General features: G+C 36.9%; 1 protein-coding gene across 1 annotated transcript in view; it reads left to right on the top strand.

Annotated features, from left to right (window-relative positions):
* The window catches only part of DNAH6 (dynein axonemal heavy chain 6), a 297300-nt gene that overhangs the window by 69688 nt on the left and 199773 nt on the right, over nucleotides 1-27839 (top strand). The window contains exons 12-16 of the mRNA XM_059078614.2: nucleotides 6103-6223; nucleotides 9704-9855; nucleotides 11556-11708; nucleotides 15512-15763; nucleotides 22681-22809. Coding sequence (XP_058934597.1) covers nucleotides 6103-6223; nucleotides 9704-9855; nucleotides 11556-11708; nucleotides 15512-15763; nucleotides 22681-22809 — 807 coding nt within the window. The remainder of the gene's footprint in view (nucleotides 1-6102; nucleotides 6224-9703; nucleotides 9856-11555; nucleotides 11709-15511; nucleotides 15764-22680; nucleotides 22810-27839) is intronic.

Genomic DNA, 27839 nt, shown 5'->3' with positions numbered 1-27839 from the left:
GTGCTAGAGGTAAAAAACAAAACAAAACATAACAGAAATGAATAATGCCTTTGATGAGCTTATTAGTAGACTAAACACAGCTGAGGAAAGAATCTCTGAGCCATAGAATATATCAATAGAGTCCTGAAAACCAAAAAGCAAAGAGAACAAGGACTGAAAAATACAGAACAGACTATCCAAGAACACTGTAGGACAACTTCAAAAGGTGTAACATATGTGTAATGGGAATACTGTATGATTCCAGCTATATGACATTCTGAAAAAGGCAAAAACATGGAGACAGTAAAAAGATCAGTGGTTACCAGGGGGTTGAGGGTTGGGGAGTGAAGAGGCAAAACACTGATTTTCTGGACAGTGAAAACACTGTATAATTCCATAATGATGGATAAATGTCATTATATATTTGTCGAAACCCATAGAATGCTCCATACCAAGAGTGAACCATAATGTAAACAATGGATTTTGCATGATTATGATGGGTCAATGTAGGCTCATCAATTGTAACAAATATACCACCGTGGTAGGGGACGTTTAGTCTTTCTTTAGAAAGACTGAAAATGAAGTGGTACTCAGTGGTGTAGAGACAAATGTAAACAATAAGAAAGCAAGATTTGTGATCCTATGAGTCAGGGCTATAAATTTCTATGCACCAAATATATATACAGGAAACACTTGCAAAAGGCAAAGAGATGCAATGAGACACAAATGGAACATAAATAGAAACACTGTGAATAGAAAACTTTAACATGCAACTCTCATCATAAGGCAGGTCAAGTAGGAAAAAAATAAATAAGGGTGTAGAAATCCTAACTAACATAATCAATGACAAACAAGGAAATAACCGTTTAAACAGAAAAAAAAATGAGGGATTACCTTGCAGACATTTATCCAAATAAATTTGAAAACCTAGATTAAATAGATAGTATTTTTAGGGAAACATGGTAATCTAAATCAACCACATTAAAAATAGAAAGCTTACCAATCTCCACAGAAGAAATAGAGGAAGTTATCAAAGAAATGCCTTGTAAAAAGCCCCAGGCCCAGATGGTTTCACAGGGGAATTTTATCAACTCTCCAAAGACCAGATATTCACAATAGCACATAAATTGTTCTAGAATACTGAAAATGCTTGGTGGAAAAAACTTCATTGTAATAACAACAAAGCAGGTAATATATTTAGGAATAAACCTAATAAGAAATGTTAAAAAAAAAAACCTATATAAGGATATCTTTTTAAGTTTTCTTAAATGTTTCTGGAAGACACAAAAATAGACTTAAAGAAATATTCTTAGATGGAATGACTCAGCATAATAGATATCTGTTCTCCCTAGGTTAATCTATAAATTTAACACAATGCCAATAAAAATACTAATAAGCTTTATCACAGAGCATAAGTTTATAGTAAAGCCTATATTCAATAATAGACATGCACAGAAGCTAGGAAAACCCTAAAAAAGAAAAGCTATTTGGGGTATTATTATTACCAAGTATTAAATGTAAACTCTATAATTAAAAGCTTATGGTATTGGCTATCAGACCAGTGAAACAGAATAGAAAATCCAGAAATACACCTTAGTATATATGAAAATTTATTAAATAAAAAACATGGTATTTCAAATCACTGAGATATATTTGGACTTTTCATAAATAGTGTTGGGATAACTGATTAGCCTTTGGGAAAAAGTTAAAGTTAGATACATATCTCACACTGTATATAAAATAACTGGATCAGGGATCTAAAAATTTATTTAAATCATACAAGTTCTAGAAGAAAACATGGGTGAATTCTTCTATAATCTTGTTCATGAAGAAAGGTTATCTAGCTATGACTCAAAATCCAGATGCAATAATAGCACAAATTGATAAATTTGATGGTATAAAGTTTTTTTAAAACTTCTCAAGGCAAAAAAATATATAAACAAAGTAAAAATACAATTACAAACTGGGAGAATCAATTTGCAGCATATAAATCACAGCTAAGTGCTAATATTTTTATACGTGAATAACTCTTGCCAATGGGGAACAGGGAGACCAAAACTAGGTAGAAAAATTGTCAAAACATATGATAGAAAACTCACCAAGACCAAGAACCTAGACACATGAAAACATATTCTACCTCACTTATAAGAGAAATGCAAATGGAAACAAAATTGAGGTAGCATTTCTCAACTATGAGATTAGCAAAATTCAAAAACATGACAACACATTCCATTGGCTAGCCTATGGATAAACAAATGCTCTTCACACCTTGCATTTGAGAATGCAAATGATGGAGAATTTTACAGTATATAACGAAACTACATGTTATGTATTTACCATTTGATCCAGCAATTCCACCTTTAAATATGTACCCAGAAGGTGCATGCCCAACAGTACAAAAGTACATATGCACTAGATTTTGTTAACATTATTATTTTTATAAAATATCAGAAACTCCCAAAATACATAGGATGAACTATGGTACATTTACACAGAGGAGGACTATGCAGCTGAACAAAATAATATGGAAAATATCTACCAACTAATATGGAGTGATTTCCAGGATATATTGTTAGGTGAAAAAAGCAAAGTAGAAAAGAATATCTATAATGTGCTACTTTTTATGTCAGAAAATAGGGAGGGAGAGGAGATAAACCAGAAACTAAGGAAATTTGTTACCTAGAGGAGACAGTGGGAATGGTGTAGACAGGATGGTGGGTATGGAGTAGAAAAGATGGCAGGAGTCACACTTAGTTCTGAGTATACTTTTAAATATAGCACTTAAAAATCAATAAGAACGGGGAAACAAAACCCTAAAATAGAGTACAGTGAAAACAAAAGAATTAGACTATATTTCAAATGAATAATATAACCACACTGCAAGGAAGGGGAAAAAAACGAAACCAAGTAACTTTTAAACACACTATTTTGCCCATATACCCTTAAGCTAAAGACCACTATAACTATAATAAATATTAAATTCCACTTAGTCTGTTTTTCCTAGTGGTATTAGTGTGTTAGCAATTCTGAAATGACTTTCTGTGTATTCTAGGGTTGAGCAAATAACTAAATATTGTGGATAATGAAATGAGGTTACTCATCCTTATCCAAATATGGAAGAGGAAAAACCAGAATGGTGTTATATTGGAACTAGAGTTATGAACTCATGATCTTTAATTGATCGATAGAAAGACCACTATGTATAGGGTTTTGTGTATATATGTATTTATGTGGGGTGTTTGTGTGTATCCTAGATCTGCTTGCTGAGATGGCCTAGAAGCAGTGACATCCTAATAACAATGAGGATATTTGGTGTCCACACATTGTTTTCTATATATCATTCCAAATCAAAAGGAACCAAATCTCTTTGGAGAAATGACTTATTCAAAACCTGGGGCAGGGAAAGTACAAGAGCAGTCCAGAGCATATTGTTGAACCAAAAAATAAGAAGGTGCCTAAGGAATAATGGTGACATGCAGAAAAAATTAAAAAGCCAACTTGAAGGGTCTCCCTGGGACAATATGACCATTAAAATAAGTAATGATTATAACAGTCTTTGAATAAAATGAGAATACATGAGTCCATTTTGTGAATGAATGAATGGAGTGAGAATGGAAAGCTCTTCCTTACAGTAAAACGCCAATTAGTAAACATAGAAGGAAAATATAAAGAAAAATCACCGCTATAGAAATAGGCAAGAATCTCTCATTCATACTAAAACGAGTATGCAAAGATATGATGAGGAAAAGGATATTGTCTCAAAGCGTTTCTGCATAGAATATTTATTGATTTAAAGAGAGAAAATAGTAAGTTTGCAGGAATGAAACCTCACAGACACCACCTTAACTAACATGTTAACATCACCAGTACTGGGACAAATCAACATTCTGTGCCTTTTGACACTATTCACAGAGAACATACATCACTTATGTAGTATTATTGCCAAAAATGTATAACTGAATGTAAGCATTAGGAAGTATAACATACACACACAGGAGATACTTTTCAAAAATGTTGAAGGTCACTAAAGACAAAGATTGAGAAATTGTTCAGATTAAAGGACACTGCAGAGACATGACAAGGTACAATACAAGAAATACAGTACATGATACAATACAAGATACAATACATGATCCTGGATAGGATAGTGGACCAGGAAAAAAAGGTTTTTTATTTTGTTATGAAAGACATTATTGGGACAAATGGCCAAATTTGTGTAAGATCTGTAATTGATAATAGTATTAATATCAATGCTAATTTCCTGATTTAGGTCATTATACTATGGTTCTATAAGAAAATATCCTTGTGTTTATTAAATAAACCCTGAACTATTTAGGGGTAAAATGTCTGTGTCTGCAACTTTCTTCCAAATGGTTCAGGGTAAAATAATATATAGAGAGAAAGAGAATGATAAAACAAATGTGATATATTGTTAAAATTTAAGGAATTTCAGTGGTGATATATGGAATTCTTTGTACTATTCCAGCAAATTTCCTGTGAGGTTTAAAATCATATTTTGAACATGTTGGTGGAGCTTTCCATTTACAGGCCTCCTGTTGTGTTTCTAATACCTGCATGATCATGTATCAAAGACTATTAGATCTGCTCAAAGGAGATATACTTTTTTTTTTTTTTTTTGCTGTGGGGAAAAGGATGTTCTTTTTTATTATTAATTTTTATTGGAGTATAGTTGCTTTACAATGTTGTGTTAGTTTCTGCTATACAGCAAAGTGAATCAGTTATATGTATACATATATCCACACATTTTTAGATTTCCTTCCCATTTAGGTCACCCCAGAGCATTAAGTAGAGTTCCCTGTGCTATGCAGTAGGCTCTCATTAGTTATCTATTTTATACACAGCAGTTTATACAAGTCAATCCCAATCATCTAGTTCATCCCACCCTCCCTTCCCCCCTTGGTAACCATAAGTTTGTTTTCTACATCTGTGACTCTATTTCTGCTTTGCACATAAGTTCATCTCTACCATTTTTCTAGATTCCACATATAAGCAATATTATATGATATTTGTTTTTCTTTTTCTAATTTACTTCACTCTGTATGACAGTCTCTAGGTCCATCCATGTCTCTGCAAATGGCACTATTTCATTCCTTTTTATGGCTGAGTAATATTCCATTGTATATATGTAGCACATCTTCTCAAAGGAGACATACTTTGACATAGTTTCTTCCCCTCAATTTTTAATGTAAAGAAATAAACAGCAGAAACATTCTGGAAGATTATATAAGAACCTATTAAAAGGAAATAAATGAACAAATAACTAAGCCATCCAGGGTGTGTGCTATTGTTTGTAATGAGACTTTCTACTGCTACCCACTATCCCTAAAGCAAGAGTCTGAATCCATAAAGCAATACCCTAGCACTGATGTGTTGGGAATGAGCAATTCCATTGATCATCTCTAGTTTTCCTTGCAGTCATTTGCAAGAAGTCTTGGTAGGAAATGTAAGGGAAGGCAATTGAGTGCAGCCAGGGAATAATGGACCAAGACCAACAACAAACTGATCCTAACTGCTGTTCATAGGCATTGAACTATGATAACATGTATTGACATGGCTATTGTAGGAAAAACTTTGTGGAGAAGTGGAGGTTGGAGCCAAGGTTAAGTGAGGGGAGGGAAAGGATTTTATTAGGGCAAATTATGAAGACATTTTGGAATAGACTTGCCGGCACAGAGAACTTAATAATGAGATTAGGCAAGTAAATTTGTAAATATGCTAAATGGTTTTGCCTTTGCTCAAAAACACTAACCAAGATATAAAATGTGCAGTTTGGAAAATAAATAGACATTGTCTCTTGCCATATATTTACTAGTGATGTATAAGTTCACCATGAAGCCAAAAAAATTACAGGTGTGCCTCCTTTCAGTCATAAGGAACAATTCTTTGAAGGTCAGATTTGAAGATGTATTTTTTTTTTTTAGTTTCATAAGAAAATCCATTCATTGCTTCTTGTCATCCAGGATGGTATCTTTCCTCACTTACGTATCCTCAGGTCAAAGCATAGTGTTGGGCACAGAGAAGGCATCTGTGTTTGTTCAGTTTTATTGAATTGAATTCTGCTCAGGAAAAATATAATTTTGTCTGTTTTTTTATAACATTTAGGAAACCATACAGGCAGCATTTGAATCTGCTCAATTATATGCAGCTACGTTTGAAAAGTTTCATATATTCTTCAAGGAAAATGAAAGTCTTGATTTGCAAGCTCTTAAACTTCAAGAACCTGGTAAGTTTTCTGTTTGTCCTTACTAATTATGTTTGACAGATATACCAAGGTGTATCATTGTCTACGTTTCTGTTTGGTGGTGTATGGTGACAGAAATGGTAGCCCCAAAGAGATGGCCTGACAAGAATTTATTCATTTCTAGATTATTTGCTGTAGAACCACTTTTTTTTCTTCAGTTTTACTGTTACTGTTTTATTTCAGAATATTATGGGAAGGAATTCCTCCCCCAAAGCTTATCTTTTAGCATCAAGTTGTACCAGTGCTGAGGTTATATAGCCTTTACATGGGAAGGAGTCAAAAAGAATGTTTACCTCTCAGATTCCTTTAAAAAATGTTTACATAATGCAACATGTGTCTCAGGAATTCAAGTTACTCTATTTCTGTGGCCATATTGTAACCTGGTGGGTATGAATCCACAACTCTTAGTCATGAAATCAGATCTGAAGGGAAATTATTTTATTAAACTCGTTATCTTCAACAAAAGGAAATAAAATACAATACCCAAGTGAAATTTCAGGCAAGAAAGTTCCCAAATGTTTACAAAAATTAAGTATATATTATTCATTATTACCATTTTAAAATGTGAAGCATATCACTCATATTCTTTTTTTATTTCATGAACTGGCTTTATTCCTTTATTTTCTTATGCACAAAAAATGATTACTCTGATACTTTGCCTACAAAGCAACACTGAGTTTTTCTGTAAATTTTTATTCTTTTGTTTCAACCCATTCTTTTTATTATGCTAAAGTATTTTAAAGTAGATTAGACATGCCATCACTAAATGAAATATTTCAATATTCATCTTTTAAAAACATGTTCCTACAGAACCAAATTAATATTATCACACCTAATAAAAAACCCAACAATTCCTTAATATCAACATTTAGTCCCTATTCAGAATCCCCCAAATAAAGCAGTTTGCAGCTAGTTTGACCCAGAATCTAGTCCAAGAGCAGGCACTATATTCACTTGTTATGGCACTTAAGTTTTTAAAATCTGAAACAGACCCTTTTTATCAAGACACTGACTTGCTCAAGAAACCGAAGTGGGGTCTTACTTTAGAAAACAAAATTAGACAAGTTCATTTCTACTGTTCTTCACCAACACCGTCACACTGAGACTTAGTGTGTGTTGAACTGAAGGGAACTGACAGGGACACAAAGGCACCAGGGTGGCAGTAAGGTGTGGAACCTGGCATTTCAGTACATGGAGTAGGCCTAATCCAAATAACCAGTTCTAATCCCCTAGATCTTCTACTCATAACCTTGAGCCAAGGCCTCCTAGTATCCTGTTACCATGTTCCTCACATTGGATAACTTTACTCCCTCACCAACCACCCATCTGGATGAGGCCACCAAGCTCCCAGGTTGCCCTTCTTCTAGTCCTGCCTTGGCTTGTCAATTCTCTCCAATTCTGGAATCAGGGTCTCATAGGTATTAGCTGTTTGTTTTCTGGGACTCTGGAGTACATTGGTCTGGACTCCTAAACGTGTGTTCCTCCCTTTTTAGGAACTCCCTGGTACTTCCTAAACCTCGAACCCAACTGTTAGCCAGAGGTTAATAGAATGTAGCTTTGCCCCTTGGATACCATGCCTTGCCTGTTATCATATTCCCTCAAACAATTATAACGCTGCCTAGCACTTACACTTAACAAATGTCTGTTTAACCAAACTTTTAGCCACACTGACCTCTGTATAGCCCCAGAAGACGATCAGGGGACAAACTCTGGCTTCCTGAACTAATCAGCCATATCTCACCCCTGAATTTCTATAAATGTCAGTGTTTACAAATAATTTCTATACCTCCTGAGCACTTATGATAGATACTGTGCTAAGTGATTTTCAGGCATCTCATCTAATCCTCATAATTCTATGAGGAGAGTATTCACGTTTTACAAATAAGGAAATGAAAATATATAGAGATAAGGTAACTTCAAATTTACACAGCTAGTTAGTGGTTTAGAAATCATTTTCCCTGACTTGAAAGTTTGTGTGCTTAACTATTGTACAAACCGCTTCTCCTCTAGCTCATAAAGAGAGAACTCTTCTATCAGCTTTACTCTTTTGTTTACCTTTGAACATATGACCATGGCCAAGTCATTTAACCTCTAATGATCTAAATTTCTTCATGTATAAAATGAAAGTATTGGACCAAATTGGTGTTTCCCAAACTAGTATTCCTTGAACCACTATTCTGAAGGATATTACATGATTCCATGAAAAATGAAAAAGATTCTGTGTTTAAATAAGTTTGGAAAATACTTCACCAATCAACATTATACAGGTTTCCTTACCAGAAGTCTTCTCAGATCATTCGATATACTTATTTTGTCAGTTCTCAAAAATACACACATCAAAACCTTCTGAAATGAGTAGGACAGATAATTGTCATCCCTTTTTTGTATCATGAGGAAGCCGAAGCTCAGAAAGATCAACTAACTTACCCAAAGCCACAGATGGGTTAAAGACTTGAGCCTAGGTCTTCTAACACTTTGTCTGATTTGTTCTTTTTTAAAAAAATATTTATTTTATTTATTTGGTTGCGCCGGGTCTTAGTTGTGACTCGTGGGCTCTTTAGCTGTGGCATGTGAACTCTTAGTTGCGGCATACGTTTGGGATCTAGTTCCCTGACCAGGGATTGAACCCAGGCTCCCTGCATTGGGAGCAAGGAGTCTTAACCCCTGCGCCACCAGGGAAGTCCCTGATGTGTTCTTTATACTGTGTCAAACTCTCTCTTGTATCCAGGAGAGAAGATGATATGAATAAAGGCAAGAATCAACAGCCTTTTCTCTTTGGGATGGTAGAGGGGAGGGTTAGAGAAGGAAAACAAGAAGCAGTAAGGAAATCAATCTGACTCAAGAAGAGAGAGTAATTGGAAATAAAGTTAACTAAATATTTAAAGGCCAAGAGGTACAGGATTTTGAAAGATGAGTAAAGTAGTTTAGTATTATATGTGTATTAGTAAGAGCTGTTTTTGACCAAGAGTATGATAAAAGTGTATTTAAGATAATCAGGCTTCCACCAGTTTGGAAAAGGGAGAAAATGGCAATGGGAATATTATCAAAATTCAACTGCAATATATGGTGGACACAAATTGACAAAGCCTTAGCCTCGATGAATGCTTACTTTGAGGTACCATGCAGGAGAACCCTTAGATTAAGCCAACTTCAAACCAACCTGACTCTAGAATCTAATCCATTCTAAACCATATCCTCTAATGCAATTACAAGTTATTTTCATGTGCCATTCTTAACAGGAGCCAGAGAACATATTTACATTATTAAATATTAGTTTCAAGAATAAAATATAAAGCATTATGAATTAACATTTTAAAGTTACACAAGGTCCTCTACATATGGATAATACATTATAAAGATGTATGTAAATTTACTAATGCAATGATTTTTAATATATCTTTATAATGATCCTTTAAAGTCTAATACATATGTTTTATGCTTTATATGAATTACTTTACCTAGATGTTAAGTTCTTTAGTGAACAACTGGAAAAATATCACAGACAGCACAAGGACGCAATAGCTCTAAGACACACCAGGAATGTAGGATTGCTGCTCGTTGACACTAAGCAACTAAAAGAAAAACTAATTCCATCACCTCTGCGATGCTTGGAGGTAACTATGAACTAAGGAAATTTTAAATTATGGTCTCTACAACTATTTTATGATTTTTCTCTTGCAAGTAACCTATCTTTATTTTCCAGGATTGCAAATATTTAAAGTTAACATTAGTCTATTGTGCATCCTTAATTTCTAGGAAAAGTACCATATTCTTCTTTCTGTCCCAAGCACAGTCAGCTTTCAGGTGAGGAAACAGTAGCCCTCAGACTAGCCTCTTAGACCCATTCCTTTTTCCTTTGTTGGAGCATTTCAAGACTTCCTACAGAAGAGACACCACTGTAACAGCTCAGGATCCTAGTGGGAATGCTGGTTGATTCTAGGATACTGAGATCAAGTTTAGGAGATCATTTCCTGATCTGAAACTGTCCCTAAAGATCTGATTATATTTTGGTGAGTTGTAGAGCTGAGGAAATTTGACTGCTTCTGCAATAACTTTCAGGTCTTCCTTAAGTCATATATGCTGTCAGATACCTCCAGAGAGACAATGGTGTAGAACAGAGATTGTCAAACTACAACCCACAGGACCAGTCCAGCCTGCCACCTGTTGTGTACATATGGTTTTACTAGAACACACCCATGACAGTTGGCTTATGCATTGACTATGGTTGCTTTCTCACTACAAGGGCAGAGCTGAGTAGTTGTGACAGAGACCATATGTCCTGAAAATCTAAAATATTTACTATCAGCCCTTATAGAAAACTTCTGCTGACCCCTCGTGCAGATGAAAGAAGACAGAGCCCTGTCTAAAAGGCTGCAGGCCTGAGTGCTAGTATCTATTCTGTCACTAATTCGTTGTATGGCATTGGGCTTTCTTCTAGAGCTTTGCTGCTTCATCTGTTGCAAAAGAAAAAAATATAGAATTCAATTTCAGCAAACATTTCTGAGCACTTCTGAGCATTACTATGTACCAAGCCAAAGAACACTCAACTCAAACTGGCTTCAGCAATCAGAAAATGTATAGGCTATGCATCTAAAAAGTCCGGAGGGTGGATGGCCATCAGGGAGGTGTAATCTAGTGACTCAGTAGTGTTACTGATGACCCAATTCTTTTCATTCTCTATACCAAGCCTTCTGATGTGCCAGCTTCAACCTAAAGCTCACATGCCTTCACATTTCTCAAATGGCTGTCAAAAGCTCCATAGGCTAATTATTTCCTTGCTCATGTCCAGAGAGAGAGAACATGAGAGATCTCTCAGCCTTAAACAAAAGTCTTATGTTTCTACTTAATTGGATCAGCTAAGGTCAGAGGTTCGCCCTAATCCGATCACATTAGCCAAAGGAAGCCATGTTCAGATTTGCCTTGTGACCGATCAGACTCCATCTTTGTTTCTAAAGGGGAGATCAGTTTCCTCCAAACCACGTTACTACAACCCAACAGGAAAGAAGTGGAGCTGATGCTGGGGAGGGCATCACAATGTTCACTATACAGGGCAAAGTAGCAGAAAGGGCGCTTACAAAAGATCAGAGCATTTAGGCAAACTTTTTAATAAGTTGTGCAATCCAGCTTGCTCTAGAAATTATCTTCAAAACTAGCCCTTCCTATTGGTTCAAGGTGAAAAAAAAACAGCCCTTTCACATATACTGTTGCTTCCAATACCTTCCAACTTAACAGCCATTCAATTAGAATTTATCTAAAATATGTAATAAAATGGAAATACTCAAGTTATGATTCACAGTTCCTTTTTCTTTCCTAGGTGCTAAATTATATGCTTCCTCGTCTAAGCAAGAAAAAAGTGGATGCCCTTGTCTCTGAGGCACAAGATGCAGAATATAAACTTGAATTTGTCCCAACTACCACCATAGAATATGTTAACAACTTAGTATTTCTTGATGAAATTCAGGAAAGGGTGAGTTGATTCTTACATAACTCACTATTCCAGATCTTGTGGTGAATAAGGAAGGCAAGTAAGAGAAATTGAGGGACTGAAGGTCAGGAAACAGCTGTCAGAATATCAAAAACACTTTCAGGCAAAGTAAGTATATGCCTTACATCACAGTAGTAATGACAGCTAACATTGATCAAACTCGTACTACTAGCCGGGAATGCACTACATTTTCTACATACATTACATTTTTGATCCTTGCAAAAACTTAAGAAGTATAAAGAATTTTTATTCTCATTCTGCAGATGAGGAAACAGGGACCAAACTAGGTTATGCTGTCCAAGATCACAGAGCTTTTTGTAGCAGAGCCAGAATTTACACTTGGGTCTCTGACCGCAAAGCCAATACTCTCAACCCCACTTTATTGCAATTCTTATTTGTGATAGATGATAATAGAATTGTAAACTTGATATTAATCATAATGGAAGTCTTGATCCTACTTAACCTATATTTGCATAATAGTCAGGAACCTTCCAATTAGGAATAAAAGAAACCCAACTTTAGCTTAAACAGGGAGGCGGGACAGGGAGATACAGCAGATACGGGGACTCAAGTAACACAGATGCTGGGGTCTGCTCTCTCCCTCCCTCCCTCTCTCTCTCTGTCTCTCTCTCTCTGTCTCTCTATCTCTCTCCCATACACACACACACACACACACACACACACACACACACACACACACACACACACACACTCTCTCTCTCTCTCACTCTTTTGTTTCCCTTATTTCTCTCTCTCCAGAAACTTGGTTTCCTCCTCCCATCTTTCCCCTGTGGCACGCAATCTAGCATTTAATTTCAATAGTCAGGTTTTTCAGTCACACCAGTTGGCATTTAAAATAGAGTTAAATCATTTCCTTAAATATCTGGAAATTGAAGATATGTTACAAATTTTAAAAATACAAACTGAAATGTGAAATAAGTCATTAACAACTGGATAATCTGTTGGATAATGTTATATGTTGTTAACAGAATTAATGGTAAAGGCTATTTCATGTACCTATAAAAGTAAAAATTTTGTTTCTCATTTCAAGAAACAACATCTTCTCAAATGTGATGATCTCAAGATGATTGTGGTTTTCCCTCAAGTCTACTTATACATCACCCCAGGAGACTAAAGATGCCCAGCATTTATTATTATCTGCAGTCAGAAAGACTCTTTGTCAAATACCCAAAACCCAGTTGAGGTTTTGTCCTACCTTAGGACAAAACGTGGACCCTATTTAAGGAGGAAGGAATATTCCATGAAACACACCCCACCCACACCCACACCAAGAATGTGACTAGGCTGAGGAACTTACCAGAGCCAGGAATAAGGAGGCTGTGGGAAACCCAGGTGGTCCTCTCTCCACCTCTCCTCTCTGCATCTCTCTGAGGGTCTGCTTTGCTCCTTTACCTCTGCAAACACGTTGCTCCCGCTGCTTCATCCTCAGCAGCAAACGTGGCCACCAGCACCTCCCAGGTCACATGTTGCAAGTCTAGCCAGCCACCAAGAGAGAGAATCTCTCTCCTCTGATATCAATTCTAAATGTTTAATGAATGGATTCAGCCCCCACCCCTACCCTGATCCTGTTGTGTAAACTATGGAAGGAAGGATCATGTAGCAGGGGGTAGACTGCTCTCTCTCTGGTTCCAGAACAGGAGAGTCGATGTGCCATGCAGAAACCCAGACTGTGTCCCGTCTCCACAAGGCTGTCTGTGCATGGCTGGGTGGTGTGTTGGGGAGGCAGCAGTCTGCGTGTGAAAATGCTCTGCACACACAGACATCTTTCCTTTGGAACCTAATCCATTAGTTCCAAAAAAGTTGTAAGCACTCACTTAGCAGGACGCAAGGAAGACAGCAATGAGTAAACCTGCTTTCAAGGACCTCAGAGTCTAGAATGACAGCAGATAACTCTTATACAACAGTTATAGGTACAAGATACTGTTGTGGGCAGGGTGGTGGTGGAGCAGAGGGAGGGTGCAGTCATTCCTATGAGTTACAGAAGGCTTTGCGGAGGTTGGGGCATTTAAGCTTTATCCTAAAGTCCATCTATTCAGGTAGGCCTTCCAGGGAGAGGGAAATTTGCATGCACAGACCTGAGGCAATGTGGCAAGAACAGGATATGGCAGTTGGTATGCTATGTAGAAGGGGTGTTTGGTGGAGAAAGCTGATGAACCATAGCTAAAGTAGTATTTGCAAGGATAGGAGAGAAGGAATGGATTCTAGCAACATTAAGTAAGTAGAATTGAAAGGACTTAGTGGGCAACTGAATGAGGGGACAGCAAAAGAAATTTGAGATAACTCTTAGATACCCTTTTACAGTGAATGGGTAGACCACCAGCCAGCATAGGTAGGGCAGGCCACATAATCACTGTCTGACCAGACATTTCTGAGAGTGAAAGAGGAACCATTAATCATACCAGGACAGTACCTTGGTGTAAACCAAGACACTCCCAGAGAAAACGGGACATATGCTTACTCCACATACCAGAAATCCAGGAAGGGGAGCAGATTTTGGTTGTCAGACTTCGTTCTGTTTGTAACTTATTGAAGATGTTAGACTCTTTTGGTTGAAAGTAACAAAAACTCACATAGTTCACTTGGAAAAATGAGAAGATTTATTCTAAGTTTGCAGGGATATCTTTTGGAATCCAAAGGTATGGATAGAGCCTAGCTTTGAAAAAGGGCAGGAACTAGGGACTAGAGCAGCATAGGGAAACCAAAAAGACCTCTCTTTCCATCTCGCATCTCTGTTCCTCTCTAGAACAGTGGTTCTCAACGGGTGCTCCCGGCAGCAGCTGCATCAGTATCACTGGGGAACTTGCATATTCTCAGGCCCCACCCTGGACCTTCTGAATCAGAAACTCTCGGGAGGGGTTCAACAATCTGTGTTTTACCAAGCTTGCCAGGGCGATTGGGATGCAGCTAAAGGTTGAGAACCATCTCTCTACAGCCTCTCTGCAGTTTTCATCTCCTGTTTAGGACTTGCTCTGTTACCCCATGGAAGCAAATAGCCTCTGCCAACAGCTGCAGTCTAACTCTTCCCAAGTTCAAGAGCGAGATCAGACACAGCTGGTTTCACTAGGTCCCAATTTGACTCTCCCTGGTTCAGCTTGTGGCCAGGAGGTGGGTCAAGTTGTAGAACATGGATATTCCCTCTATAACCTTGTGGCAGAGCGGCAGGGAGAAGGGTTCCCCCAAAACTGGGGAGTCCTTGCCAAAAATTTAGTAAAGGCACTGTCCACTGAAGGCAGGGCATCAAAGCAAAGATGTTTAGTAGTAATAAAGGTTTTAAAAGCCTTTATTAAAGGGTAGTGTGAGTCTCACCATAGATCAGTCTTCTGAATCTATGGGTACATGGTCCACACACCTCAGGGGCTGCCCTGGGACAGTCACTGCTCAACACTCGGGCCTGGAATCTCAGATGTTACAGCTGGGCATCCTCACAGCACCTGTTGTCTCTGAAAACTTTAAATATTGGCACTGTTTAATCTACTAGAGAACAAAACAGAGAGACAAAACTAAACACTTATACCAGTAATAGTAACTATGCTCAGCTCTGAAAAACTTAACCTCCTGGGCCTTATTACCTGCATCGTAGCAATGACTGTATTTGCCACCCAGCAGGCTCCAGCCAGTTTGATCTGCACTAAACGCACCCCTCTGTGTGCTGGCTCTTCACAGCGTGATGTTTACGATTCACAGCAGCTGTCTCCTATCAGACAATCTGAACGGGTATAACAGGACTCTGATTTATTTAACCAGCAACCAATGTTTCTGTTTAGATTGAAAGCCTTGAACATGAAGGGAATGTAGTGGTTCAGATGTACAAGCTGATTGAACAATATCAGGTTCCCACACCTCCGGAAGACTTTGCTGTTTTTGTAACTATGAAGCCATCCATTGTTGCTGTTCGGAATGCCATTGATAAATCCGTGGGTGACAGAGAAACAAGCATTAAGCAATTTTGTCTGCATCTGGGCAGAGATCTTGAGGATCTAAGCAATGAAGTGAATGAAATAAAGCTGCAAGCACAGGTAAGCTGAAGCAGGATTTAAAAATCTGTGTAAAGGCTGACTATTACATTTTTTTTTTTTTTTTTTTTTTTTTTTTTTTTTTTTTTTTGCGGTATGCGGGCCTCTCACTGTTGTGGCCTCTCCCGTTGCGGAGCACAGGCTCCGGACGCGCAGGCTCAGCGGCCATGGCTCACGGGCTTAGTTGCTCCGCGGCATGTGGGATCCTCCCGGACCAGGGCACGAACCCGTGTCTCCTAGCATCAGCAGGCGGATTCTCAACCACTGCGCCACCAGGGAAGCCCTGACTATTACATTTTAATAAACCATTTAGAAAGCATATTTCATTTTAATCTGGTTTAACTTTTGTTTTTTATGGCTTAATTCTCTGAGCTGCTATTGAAAATTGAAACTGTTTCTGAACCTCTCTTAGGTACTGAATAAATTCTAGGCCATTGCAACTAAAGCATGTATGCAATAGTGAATTTTCTTTCTCCTGGCTTCTATTTATTATTAGGAAATAAGTGTTTTTATAACCTGTTAGCATATTTTATAGTTATTGTGACAATTTTAGAGTTTGCTTAGCCACATATTAGAAAAGTCCCCCTTAGAAAGAGGTAGAGTATAAATTGATAAATGATCTGGAAGAATGTTTGATTAACTTGTGCCAATTTTCCTATACAAAAGATGCAAGAGGAATTATTTTAAGAACTTAAACTAGGGCTTCCCTGGTGGCGCAGTGGTTGAGAGTCCGCCTGCCAATGCAGGGGACACGGGTTCGTTCCCCGGTCCGGGAAGATTCCACATGCCGCGGAGCAGCTGGGCCCGTGAGCCATGGCCGCTGAGCCCGTGCGTCTGGAGCCTGTGCTCCGCAATGGGAGGGGCCATAACAGTGAGAGGCCCACGTACCACAAAAAGAAGAAACAAACAAACAAAAAAGAATTTAAACTAGACATCCGGGTGATCCTTTTTTGTTTTTTAAATTTTATTTTATTTATTTTTTATACAGCAGGTTCTTATTAGTTATCTATTTTATACATATTAGTGTATACATGTCAATCCCAATCTCCCAATTAATCCCACCCACCCCCACCAATTCCCCCGCCTTGGTGTTCATATGTTTGTTCTCTACATCTGTGTCTCTATTTCTGCCTTGCAAACCGGTTCATCTGTACCATTTTTATAGATTCCACATAAATGCGTTAATATATGCTATTTTTTCTCTTTCTGACTTACTTCACTCTGTATGACAATCTCTAGGTCCATCCACACCTCTACAAATGACCCAATTTTGTTCCTTTTTATGGTTGAGTAATATTCTCTTGTATATATGGACCACATCTTCTTTATCCATTTGTCTGTCGATGGGCATTTAGGTTGCTTCCATGACCTGGCTGTTGTAAATAGTGCTGCAATGAATATTGGAGTGCATGTGTCTTTTGGAATTATGGTTTTCTCTGGGCATATGCCCAATAGTGGGATTGCTGGGTCATATGGTAATTCTATTTTTAGTTTTTTAAGGAACCTCCATACTGTTCACCATAGTGGCTGTATCAATTTACATTCCCACCAACAGTGCAAGAGGGTTCCCTTTTCTCCATACCCTCTCCAGCATTTGTTGTTTGTAGATTTTCTGCTGATTCCCATTCTAACCAGTGTGAGGTGATACCTCATTGTAGTTTTGATTTTCATTTCTCTAATAATTAGTGATGTTGAGCAGCTTTTCATGTGCCTCTTGGCCATCTGTATGTCTTCTTTGGAGAGATGTCTATTTAGGTCTTCTGCCCATTTTTTAATTGGGTTGTCTGTTTTTTTAATATTGAGCCACATGAGCTCTTTATATAATTTGGAGATTAATCCTTTGTCTGTTGCTTTGTTTGCAAATATTTTCTCCCATTCTGAGGGTTATCTTTTCATCTTGTTTATAGTTTCCTTTGCTGTGCAAAAGCTTTTAAGTTTAATTAGGTCCCATTTCTTTATTTTTGTTTTTATTTCTGTTAGTCTAGGAGGTGGGTCCAAAAAGGCCTTGCTGTCATTTATGTCAAAGAGTGTTCTTCCTATGTTTTCTTCTAAGAGTTTTAAAGTGTCCAGTCTCACAGTTAGGTCTCTAATCAAATTTAAGTTTATTTTTGTGTATGGTGTTAAGGAGTGTTCTAATTTCATTCTTTTTCATGTAGCTGTCCAGTTTTCCCAGCAACACTTATTGAAGAGATGTTCTTTTCTCCATTTTATATCCTTGCCTCCTTTGTCATAGATTAGTTGACCATAGGTGCATGGGTTTCTCTCTGGGCTTTCTATCCTGTTCCATTGCTCTATATTTCTGTTTGTGTGCCAGTACCATATTGTCTTGATTTCTGTAGCTTTGTAGTATAGTCTGAAGTCCTCCAGCTCCTTTTTTTGCCCTCAAGACTGCTTTGACTATTCAGGGTCTTTTGTGTCTCCATACAAATTTTAAGATTTTTTTTTTCTATTCTGTGAAAAATGCCATTGGTAGTTTGATAGGGATTACATTGAATCTGTAGATTGCTTTGGGTAGTATAGTCGTTTTCATAATATTGATTCTTCCAATCCAAGAACATGGTATATCTCTCCATCTGTTTGTGTCATCTTTGATTTCTTTCATCAGTGTCATATAGTTTTCTAAGTACAGGTCTTGACCTCCTTAGGTAGGTTTATCCTTAGGTATTTTATTCTTTTTGTTGCAATGGTGAATGGGATTGTTTCCTTAATTTCTCTTTCTGATCTTTCATTGTTAGTGTATAGGAATGCAAGAGATTTCTGTGCATTTATTTGGTATCCTGCAACTTTACCAAATTCATTGATTAGCTCTTGTAGTTTTCTGGTGGCATCTTTAGGATTATCTGTGTATAGTATCATGTCATCTGAAAACAGTTATAGTTTTACTTTTTCTTTTCCAATTTGTATTCCTTTTATTTCTTTTTCTTCTCTGATTGCCATGGCTAGGAATTCCAAAACTATCTTGAATAATAATAGCAACAGTGGACACTCTTGTCTTGTTCCTGGTCTTAGAGGAAATGCTTTCAGTTTCTCACCATTGAGAATGATGTTTGCTGTGGGTTTGTCATATATGGCCTTTATTATGTTGAGGTAGGTTCCCTCTGTGCTCACTTTCTGGAGAGTTTTTATCATAAATGGGTGTTGAATTTTGTCAAAAGCTTTTTCTACATCTATTGAGATGATCGTATGGTTTTTATTCTTCAGTCTGTTAATATGGTGTATCACATCGACTTATTTGCATATACTGAATCCCACTTGATCATGGTATATGATTCTTTTAATGTGTTGTTGTATTCTGTTTGCTAGTATTTTGTTGAGGATTTTTGCATCCGTATTCATCAGTGATATTGGTCTGTAATTTTTCTTTTTTTCTAGTAGCTCTGTCTGGGTTTTGTATCAGGGTGATGGTGGCCTCATAGAATGAGTTTGGGAGTGTTCCTTCCTCTGCAATATTTTGGAAGAGTTTGAGAAAGATGGGTGTTAGATCTTCTCTAAATATTTGATAGAATTCACCTGTGAAGCCATCTGGTCCTGGACTTCTGTTTGTTGGAAGATTTTTAATCACAGTTTCAATTTCATTACTTGTGATTGGTCTGTTCATATTTTCTATTTCTTCCTGGTTCAATCTTGGAAGATTATACCTTTCTAAGAATTTGTCCATGTCTTCCAGGTTGTCCATTTTATTGGCATAGAGTTGTTTGTAGTAGTCTCTTAGGATGCTTTGTATTTCTGTGGTGTCTGTTGTAACTTCTCCTTTTTCATTTCTAATTTTATTGATTTGAGTCCTCTCCCTCTTTTTCATGATGAGTTTGGCTAAAGGTTTATCAATTTTGTTTATCTTCTCAGAGAAGCAGCTTTTAGTTTTATTGATCTTTGCTATTGTTTTCTTTGTTTCTATTCCATTTATTTCTGCTCTGATCTTTATGATTTCTTTCCTTCTACTAAGTTTGGGTTTTGTTTGTTTTTCTTTCTCTAGTTCCTTTAGGTGTAAGGTTAGATTGTTTATTTGAGATTTTTCTTGTTTCTTGAGGTAGGAATGTACTACTACAAACTTCCCTCTTAGAACTGCTTTTGCTGCATCCCATAGGTTTTAGATTGTCACGTTTTCATTGTCATTTGTCTCTAGGTATTTTTTGATTTCCTCTTTGATTTCTTCAGTGATCTCTTGGCTATTTAGTAGTGTATCATTTAGCCTCCATGTGTTTGTGTTTTTTACGTGTTTTTCCAGTAATTGATTTCTAATCTCATAGCGTTGTGGTTGTAAAAGATGCTTGATACGATTTCAGTTTTCTTAAATTTACCAAGGCTTGATTTGTGGCCCAAGATGTCATCTATCCTGGAGAATGTTCAATGAGCACTTGAGAAAAAATTATATTCTGTTGTTTTGGGATGGAACGTCCTATAAATATCAATTAAGTCCACCTCATTTAATGTGTCCTTTAAAGCTTGTGTTTCCTTGTTTATTTTCATTTTGGATGATTCGTCCATTGGTGAAAGTGAGGTGTTAAAATCCCCTACTATTATTGTGCTACTGTCAATTTCCCCTGTTATGGCTGTTAGCATTTGCCTTATGTAATGAGGTGCTCCTATGTTGGCTTCATAAATATTTACAATTGTTATATCTTCTTCTTGGCTTGATCTCTTGATCGTTATGTAGTGTTCTTCCTTGTCTCTTATAATAGTCTTTATTTTAAAGTCTATTTTGTCTGATATGAGAATTGCTACTCCAGCTTTCTTTTGATTTTTATTTGCATGGAATATCTTTTTCCATCCCCTCACTTTCAGTTTGTATGTGTCCCTAGGTCTGAAGTGGGTCTCTTGTAGACAGCATATATATGGTTCTTCTTTTTGTATCCATTCAGTGAGCCTGTGACTTTTGATTGGAACATTTAATCCATTCACATTTAAGGTGATTATCAATATGTATGTTCCTATTACCCTTTTTCTTAATAGAGAAGTTTCTTTACCATTTGTTGTAGAGCTGTTTTGGTGATGCTCAATTCTCTTAGCTTTTGTTTGTCTCTAAAGCTTTTGATTTCTCCATCGATTCTGAATGAGATCTTGCCAGTATGAGTAATCTTGGTTGTAGGTTCTTCCCTTTCTCATCTTTAAATATATCATGCCTCTCTCTTCTGGCTTGTAGAGTTTCTGCTGAGAAATCCGCTGTTAACCTTATGGGAGTTCCCTTGTATGTTATTTGTCATTTTTCCCTTGTTTCTTTTAATAATTTTTCTCTGTCTTTAATTTTTGTCAATTTGATTACTAAGTGTCTCGGCATGTTTCTCCTTGGGTTTATCCTGCCTGGGACTCTCTGCACTTCCTGGACTTGGCTGGCTTTCTCCTTTCCCATGTTAGGGAAGTTTTCAACTATAATCTCCTCAAATATTTTCTCTGGTCCTTTCTTTCTCTCTTCTCCTTCTGGGACCCCTATACTGCAAATATTTGTGTTTTGAATGTTGTCCCAGAGGTCTCTTAGTCTGTCTTTATTTCTTTCCAGAGGTCTCTTAGTCTGTCTTTATTTCTTTTCATTTTTTTCTTTCTTCTGTTCTGCAACAGTGAATTCCACCATTCTGTCTTCCAGGTGACTTATCCATTCTTCTGCCTCAGTTATTTCACTATTGATTCCTTCTAGTGTATTTTTCTTTTCAGTTATTGTATTGTTCATCTCTGTTTGTTTGTTCTTTAATTCTTCTAGGTCTTTGTTAAACATTTCTTGCATCTTCTTGATCTTTGCCTCCATTCTTTTTCTGAGGTCCTGGATCATCTTCACTATCATTATTCTGAATTCTTTTTCTGAAGGTTGCCTATCTCCACTTCATTTAGTTGTTTTTCTGGGGTTTTATCTTGTTCCTTCATCTGGCACATATCCTCTCCCTTTTCATTTTGTCTATCTTTCTGTGAATGTAGTTTTCATGCCATAGGCTGCAGAATTGTAGTTCTTCTTGCTTCTGCTGTCTGCCCTCCGGTGGATGAGGCTATCTCTGTTATTACTTTTATATTGAAGTATTTTTGTATTTTTGCAGAGAAAGGTGTACATAAGTGTAATAAGTGTACAACTCAGTGACTTTTCAGAAAGTGAACACATCCATGTGTCCACTGCTGAGGTCAAAAACTATTGCTATTGCTATCCTTAGTGTCTCCCCTAGTCACTAACCCTTCCTTCCTCTCCAAAGGCAGCCACTACCCTGAATTCTAAAGCCATAAATTGGTTTTGCCTGTTTATGAACTTCAATTAAATAGAATCATACGTTTATTGTAAATTGTAATCATTCCTTTTATTATTTTTTTTTTTTGGCTGCATTGGGTCTTCATTGCTGCATGCAGGCTTTCTCTCATTGTGGTGTGCAAACTTCTCATTGTGATGGCTTCTCTTGTTGAGGAGCATGGGCCCTAGGTACACAGGCTCAGTAGTTGTGGCCCATGGGCTTAGTTGCTCCGTGGCATGTGGGATCTTCCTGGACCATGGATCGAACCTGTGTCCCCTGCATTGGCAGGCAGATTATTAACCACTGAGCCACCAGGGAAGTTCCATAAATTGTAATTATTCCTTTATTGTAAAATGATAATTTTCCTTATATCATATTTTCTTCTTTCTTTTCCATATTGTATTCACTTCTCCTTACGTGAAGTCACATTAGCTGAAACAAATGTAATAAATGAAAACAGATGAGGGAAAATGTATTAGGTATTCTTTAAAAGCAATATTATCCCTAAGTTACTTCTTTATACATTTCTGTAATTTTTACAATGTATATGCATTGCTTTAAATTCAAAAAAGCAACAATTTTCATATATTTTCTATAAATTAGAGTGAAAAGAGAATTAGAAGAAATGTTTTTTGAAAACGTTTATTAATTCATTTAATTTGATGGTATACATCAAAAAATAGGAATGAGTAATCAAAACCTATCATAATTTTACAGGATCCACAGATTTTGGATATTAATGCTGACCCAAACAAAGTAAACGTCATGTTGAATGATCTGCAGTCAGTTCTAGATGATCTTCAAAAACGTGCATTTCAATATAAATCCTATCAGAAGAATTTTAAGGTAATGACAGCTCTACACATCTGTTTCTAAAATATGTGCATAGAAATGGCATTGATGCATATGCATTTTCAATAATGTGACTGTAAATATTCAATGTTTGGACACCTATGTGCTACTCACTGTGCTAGAACAATCTGAAATACAAAATATGACATGTTCTCTGCCTTTGAAGTGTTTAAAGATTACTACACATGTGAGACAAAATATCTTTCTTATTAAAAAGTAATTGTGAATTATAGACAAAAGCTCATACCAGGGACTGTAGCTTCTATGTTAAAATGTATGTGGATTTTTAAATGTGGTCAATTAAAACCCCTCTATTCTTTCTTAAATAACATTCAAGCTTCTTTTACATTCATGTGTGTATTATGATTCCATCAATATTGCCTAATTTGCCCTGGTTTGATGTGCCAGTTTGGTGAAAGAAGAGAATTTGGCTAAGCCAGGGCAAAGATGGATCTTAAAAGGGTAGGTTTAAAAAGCTAAAAGATATGCCTCAAAAAAATGAAGAGAAATGAGCGAGAGATATAAGTGCTCTGAAAAGCTATTAGAGAGACCAAAAAGAAAAGTAAATAGAAAAGATTCCTAGGATCAAAACCAGAGGGCCACCAGCAATGAGGGAGGGGTTAATCAGTTCCCCAAAAGTTTCAGAGGAGTGCATGGACCTCACATGGGAATGCACCTATCTCTTCCATAGCCCCAAATGGATGGCCAGAAAGTGGTCTGAGTGTCCACTCCATATCCCAGGGCTTGGTGGAGCAACCTGCAAAATAATGACCTGGCACTAGACAATGCAACTGGTACAATACTTGAGGCAGGAGGATTGTGCATGAGAGAATTAGGGTTCAAAGTTTTTCCCAGATTAGTTAACTGACCTCTAAGACAGGAAAGTATGCAGTAGGATGAGACCTGTGGTGGAAATATTGCTTAATAAAACACTGTATCTAACAGGTGAGCACTCTTGGGTCAAAAAGAATAGCATTGCTTGAGCCAGAGCCTGAAATAGAAGTGTGTCTCCCTCCTTCCACGTTCCATATCTATACTTTAAGATCCTTTAGGATCACCTCATATCAACCTTCCTCTGCAGCTCTTAGTCATTAGGAGGATAGGAGTGAAGGCTTAACTGGCCTCGGAAATCATCTCTAATTCTTAATGAAGTCAAGGCTAGATCCCTAATGTCAGGGTAATGCTAGTCTTGTAAAATGAGTTTGGTAGTGTTCCCACCTCTTCAATTTTTTTGGAAAAGTTTGAGAAATATTGGCATTAATTCTTTTTTCTCCTCCCAAATGTTTGGTAAAATTTACCAGTGAAGTAATCTGGTCCTGGACTTTTCTGTTCTGGGAGGTTTTTGATTACTCATTCAATCTCCTTACTCCTTATTGGTCTGTTCAGATTTTCTATTTCTTCCTGATTCAGTCTTAGTGGGCAATATGTATCTAGCAATTTATGCATTTCTTCAAAGGTATACAATTTATTGGTGTATACTTATTCAGAGGAGTCTCTTATGATCATATGTATTTCTAAGGTGTAAGCGTTTTTTTTAAACATCTTTGTTGGAGTATAATTGCTTTATAGTGGTTTGTTAGTTTCTGCTGTATAACAAAGTGAATCAGCTATACATATATCCCCATATCCCCTCCCTCTTGTGTATCCCTCACACGCTCCCTATCCCACCCCTCTAGGTAGACAAAAAGTACCGAGCTAATCTCCCTGTGCTATGTGGCTGCTTCCCACTAGGTATTTCTTTTACATTTGTTAGCGTATATATGTCCATGCCACTCTCTCACTTCGTCCCAGCTTACTGTTCCCCCTCCCGAGTCCACAAGTCCATTCTCTATGTCTGTGTCTTTATTCCTGTCTGTCCCAAGGTTCTTCAGAACCTTTTTTTTTTTTTTAGATTCCATATATATGTGTTAGCGTATGGTATTTGTTTTTCTCTTTCTAACTTACTTCACTCTGTATGGCAGACTCTAGGTCCATCCATCTCACTACAAATAACTCAATTTACTTTCTTTTTATGGCTGAGTAATATTCCATTGTATATATGTGGCACAACTTCTTTATCCATTCATCTGTCGAAGGACACTTAGGTTACTTCCATGTCATGGCTATTGTAAATACAGCTGCAATGAACATTGTGGTACATGACTATTTTTGGATTATGGTTTTCTCAGGGTATATGCCCAGTAGTGGCCTTGCTGGATCGTATAGTAGTTCTACTCTTAGATTTTAAGGAACCTCCATACTGTTCTCCATAGTGGCTGTATCAATTTACATTCCCACTAACAGTTCAAGAGGGTTGCCTTGTCTCCACACCTTATCCAGCATTTATTTGTAGATTTTTGATGATGGCCATTCTGACCGGTGTGAGGTGATACCACACTAGTTTTGATTTGCATTTCTCTAATGATTATTGATGTTGAGCATCCTTTCATGTGTTTCTTGGCAATCTGTATATCTTCTTTGGAGAAATGTCTATTTAGGTCTTCTGCCCATTTTTGGATTGGGTTGTTTGTTTTTTGATATTGAGCTGCATGAACTGCTTGTATATTTTAGAGATTGATCCTTTGTCAGTTGCTTCATTTGCAAGTATTTTCACCCATTCTGAGGGTTGTCTGTTGTCTTATGGTTTCCTTTGCTGTGCAAAAGCTTTTAAGTTTCCTTAGGTCCCATTTCTTTATTTTTGTTTTTATTTCCATTTCTCTAGGAGATGGGTCAAAAAGGATCTTGCTGTGATTTATGTCATAAAGTGTTCTACCTATGTTTTCCTCTAAGAGTTTGATCGTGTCTGGCCTTACATTTAAGTCTTTAATCTATTTTGAGTTTATTTTTGTGTATGGTGTTAGGGAGTGTTCACATTTCATTCTTTTACATGTAGCTGTCCAGTTTTCTCAGCAGCACTTATTGAAAAGGCTGTCTTTTCTCTATTGTATATGCTTGCCTCCTTTATCAAAGATAAGGTGACTGTATGTGTGTGGGTTTATCTCTGGGCTTTCTATCCTTTTCCATTGATCTATATTTCTGTTGTTGTGCCAGTACCATACTGTCTTGATTACTGTAGCTTTGTAGTATAGTCTGAAGTCTGGCAGGCTGCTTCCTCCAGGTCCATTTCTCTTTCTCAAGATTGCTTCGGCTATTCGGGATCTTTTTTGTTTCCATACATATTGTGAAATTTTGGGCTCTAGTTCTGTGAAAAATGCCATTGCTAGTTTGATGGGGATTGCATTGAATCTGTTCATTGCTTTGGGTAGTACACTTATTTTCACAATGTTGATTCTTCCAATCCAAGAACATGATATATCTCTCCATCTGTTTGTATCACCTTTAATTTCTTTCATCAGTGTCTTATAGTCTTCTGCATACAGGTCTTTTGTCTCCTTAGGTAGGTTTATTCCTAGGTATTTTATTCTTTTTGTTGCAATAGTAAATGGGAGTGTTTCCTTCATTTCTCTTTCAGATTTTTCATCATTAGTGTATAGGAATGCAAGAGATTTCTGTGCATTAGTTTTGTATCCAGCTACTTTACCAAATTCATTGATTAGCTCTAGTAGCTTTCTGGTAGATTAGCTCTGGTAGTTCTCTGGTGGCATCTTTAGGATTCTCTATGTATAGTATCATGTCATCTGCAAGCAGTGACAGCTTTACTTATTTTCCAAATTGGATTCCTTTTATTTCTTTTTCTTCTCTGATTACTGTGGCTAAAACTTCCAAAACTATGTTGAATAATAGTGGTGAGGGTGGACAACCTTTTCTTTTTCCTGATCTTAGTGGAAATGGTTTCAGTTTTTCACCATTGAGAACAATGTTGGCTGTAGGTTTGTCATATATGGCCTTTATTATGTTGAGGTAAGTTACCTATGCCTACTTTCTGGAGGGTTTTTATCATAAATGGGTGTAGAATTTTGTTGAAAGCTTTTTCTGCATCTATTGAGATAATCATATGGTTTTTATTCTTCAATTTGTTAATATGGTTTATCTCATTTTTGATTTGCATATATTGAAGAATCCTTTCATTCCTGGGATAAGCCCTACTTGATCATGGTGTATGATCCTTTTAATGTGCTGTTGGATTCTGTTTACTAGTATTTTGTTGAGGAATTTTGCATTCATGTTCATCAGTGATATTGGCCTGTAGTTTTCTTTTTTTGTGACATTTCATCTGGTTTTGGTATAAGGGTGATGGTGACCTCATAGTATGAGTTTGGGAGTGTTTCTCCCTCTGCTGTATATTGGAAGGGTTTGAGAAGGATAGGTGTTAGCTCTTCTCTAAATGTTTGATAGAATTTGCCTGTGAAGCCATCTGGTCCTGGACTTTTGTTTGTTAGAAGACTTTTAATCAGTTTCAATTTCAGTGCTTGTGATTGGTCTGTTTATATTTCCTTTTTCTTCCTGGTTCAGTCTCAGAACATTGTGCTTTTCTAAGAATTCGTCCATTTCTTCCAGGTTGTCCATTTTAGTGGCATATAGTTGCTTGTAGTAATCACTCATGATTCTTTGTATTTCTGCAGTGTCAGTTGTTACTTCTTCTTTTTCATTTCTAATTCTATCGATTTGAGTCTTCTCACTTTTTTTCTTGATGGCTAATGGCTTATCAATTTTGTTTATCTTTTCAAAGAAACAGCTTTTAGATTTATTGATTTTTGCTATCATTTCACTCATTTCTTTTTCACTTACTTATGATCTGATATTTATGATTTCTTTCCTTCTGCTAACTTTGGCTTTTGTTTGTTCTTCTTTCTCTAGTTCCTTTATGTGTAAGGTTAGGTTGTTTATTTGAGGTTTTTCTTGTTTCTTGAGGTAGGATTGTATTGCTATAAACTTCTCTCTTAGAACTGCTTTCACTGCCTACCATAGGTTTTGGGTCATCATGTTTTCATTGTCATTTGTTTCTAGGTGTTTTCTGATTGCCTCTTTGATTTCTTCAGTAATCTCTTGGGTATTTAGTAGTGTATTGTTTAGCCTCCAGGGTTTGTATTTTTTACAGATTTTTTTCCTGTAATTGATATGTAGTCTCATAGTTTTGAGGTCAG

Source organism: Kogia breviceps, chromosome 11 (assembly GCF_026419965.1).
Source record: "Kogia breviceps isolate mKogBre1 chromosome 11, mKogBre1 haplotype 1, whole genome shotgun sequence".
Taxonomy (NCBI): Eukaryota; Metazoa; Chordata; class Mammalia; order Artiodactyla; family Physeteridae; genus Kogia; species Kogia breviceps.
Note: the sequence above shows the minus strand (reverse complement) of the source record. Positions and strands in the feature narration are given on the sequence as shown.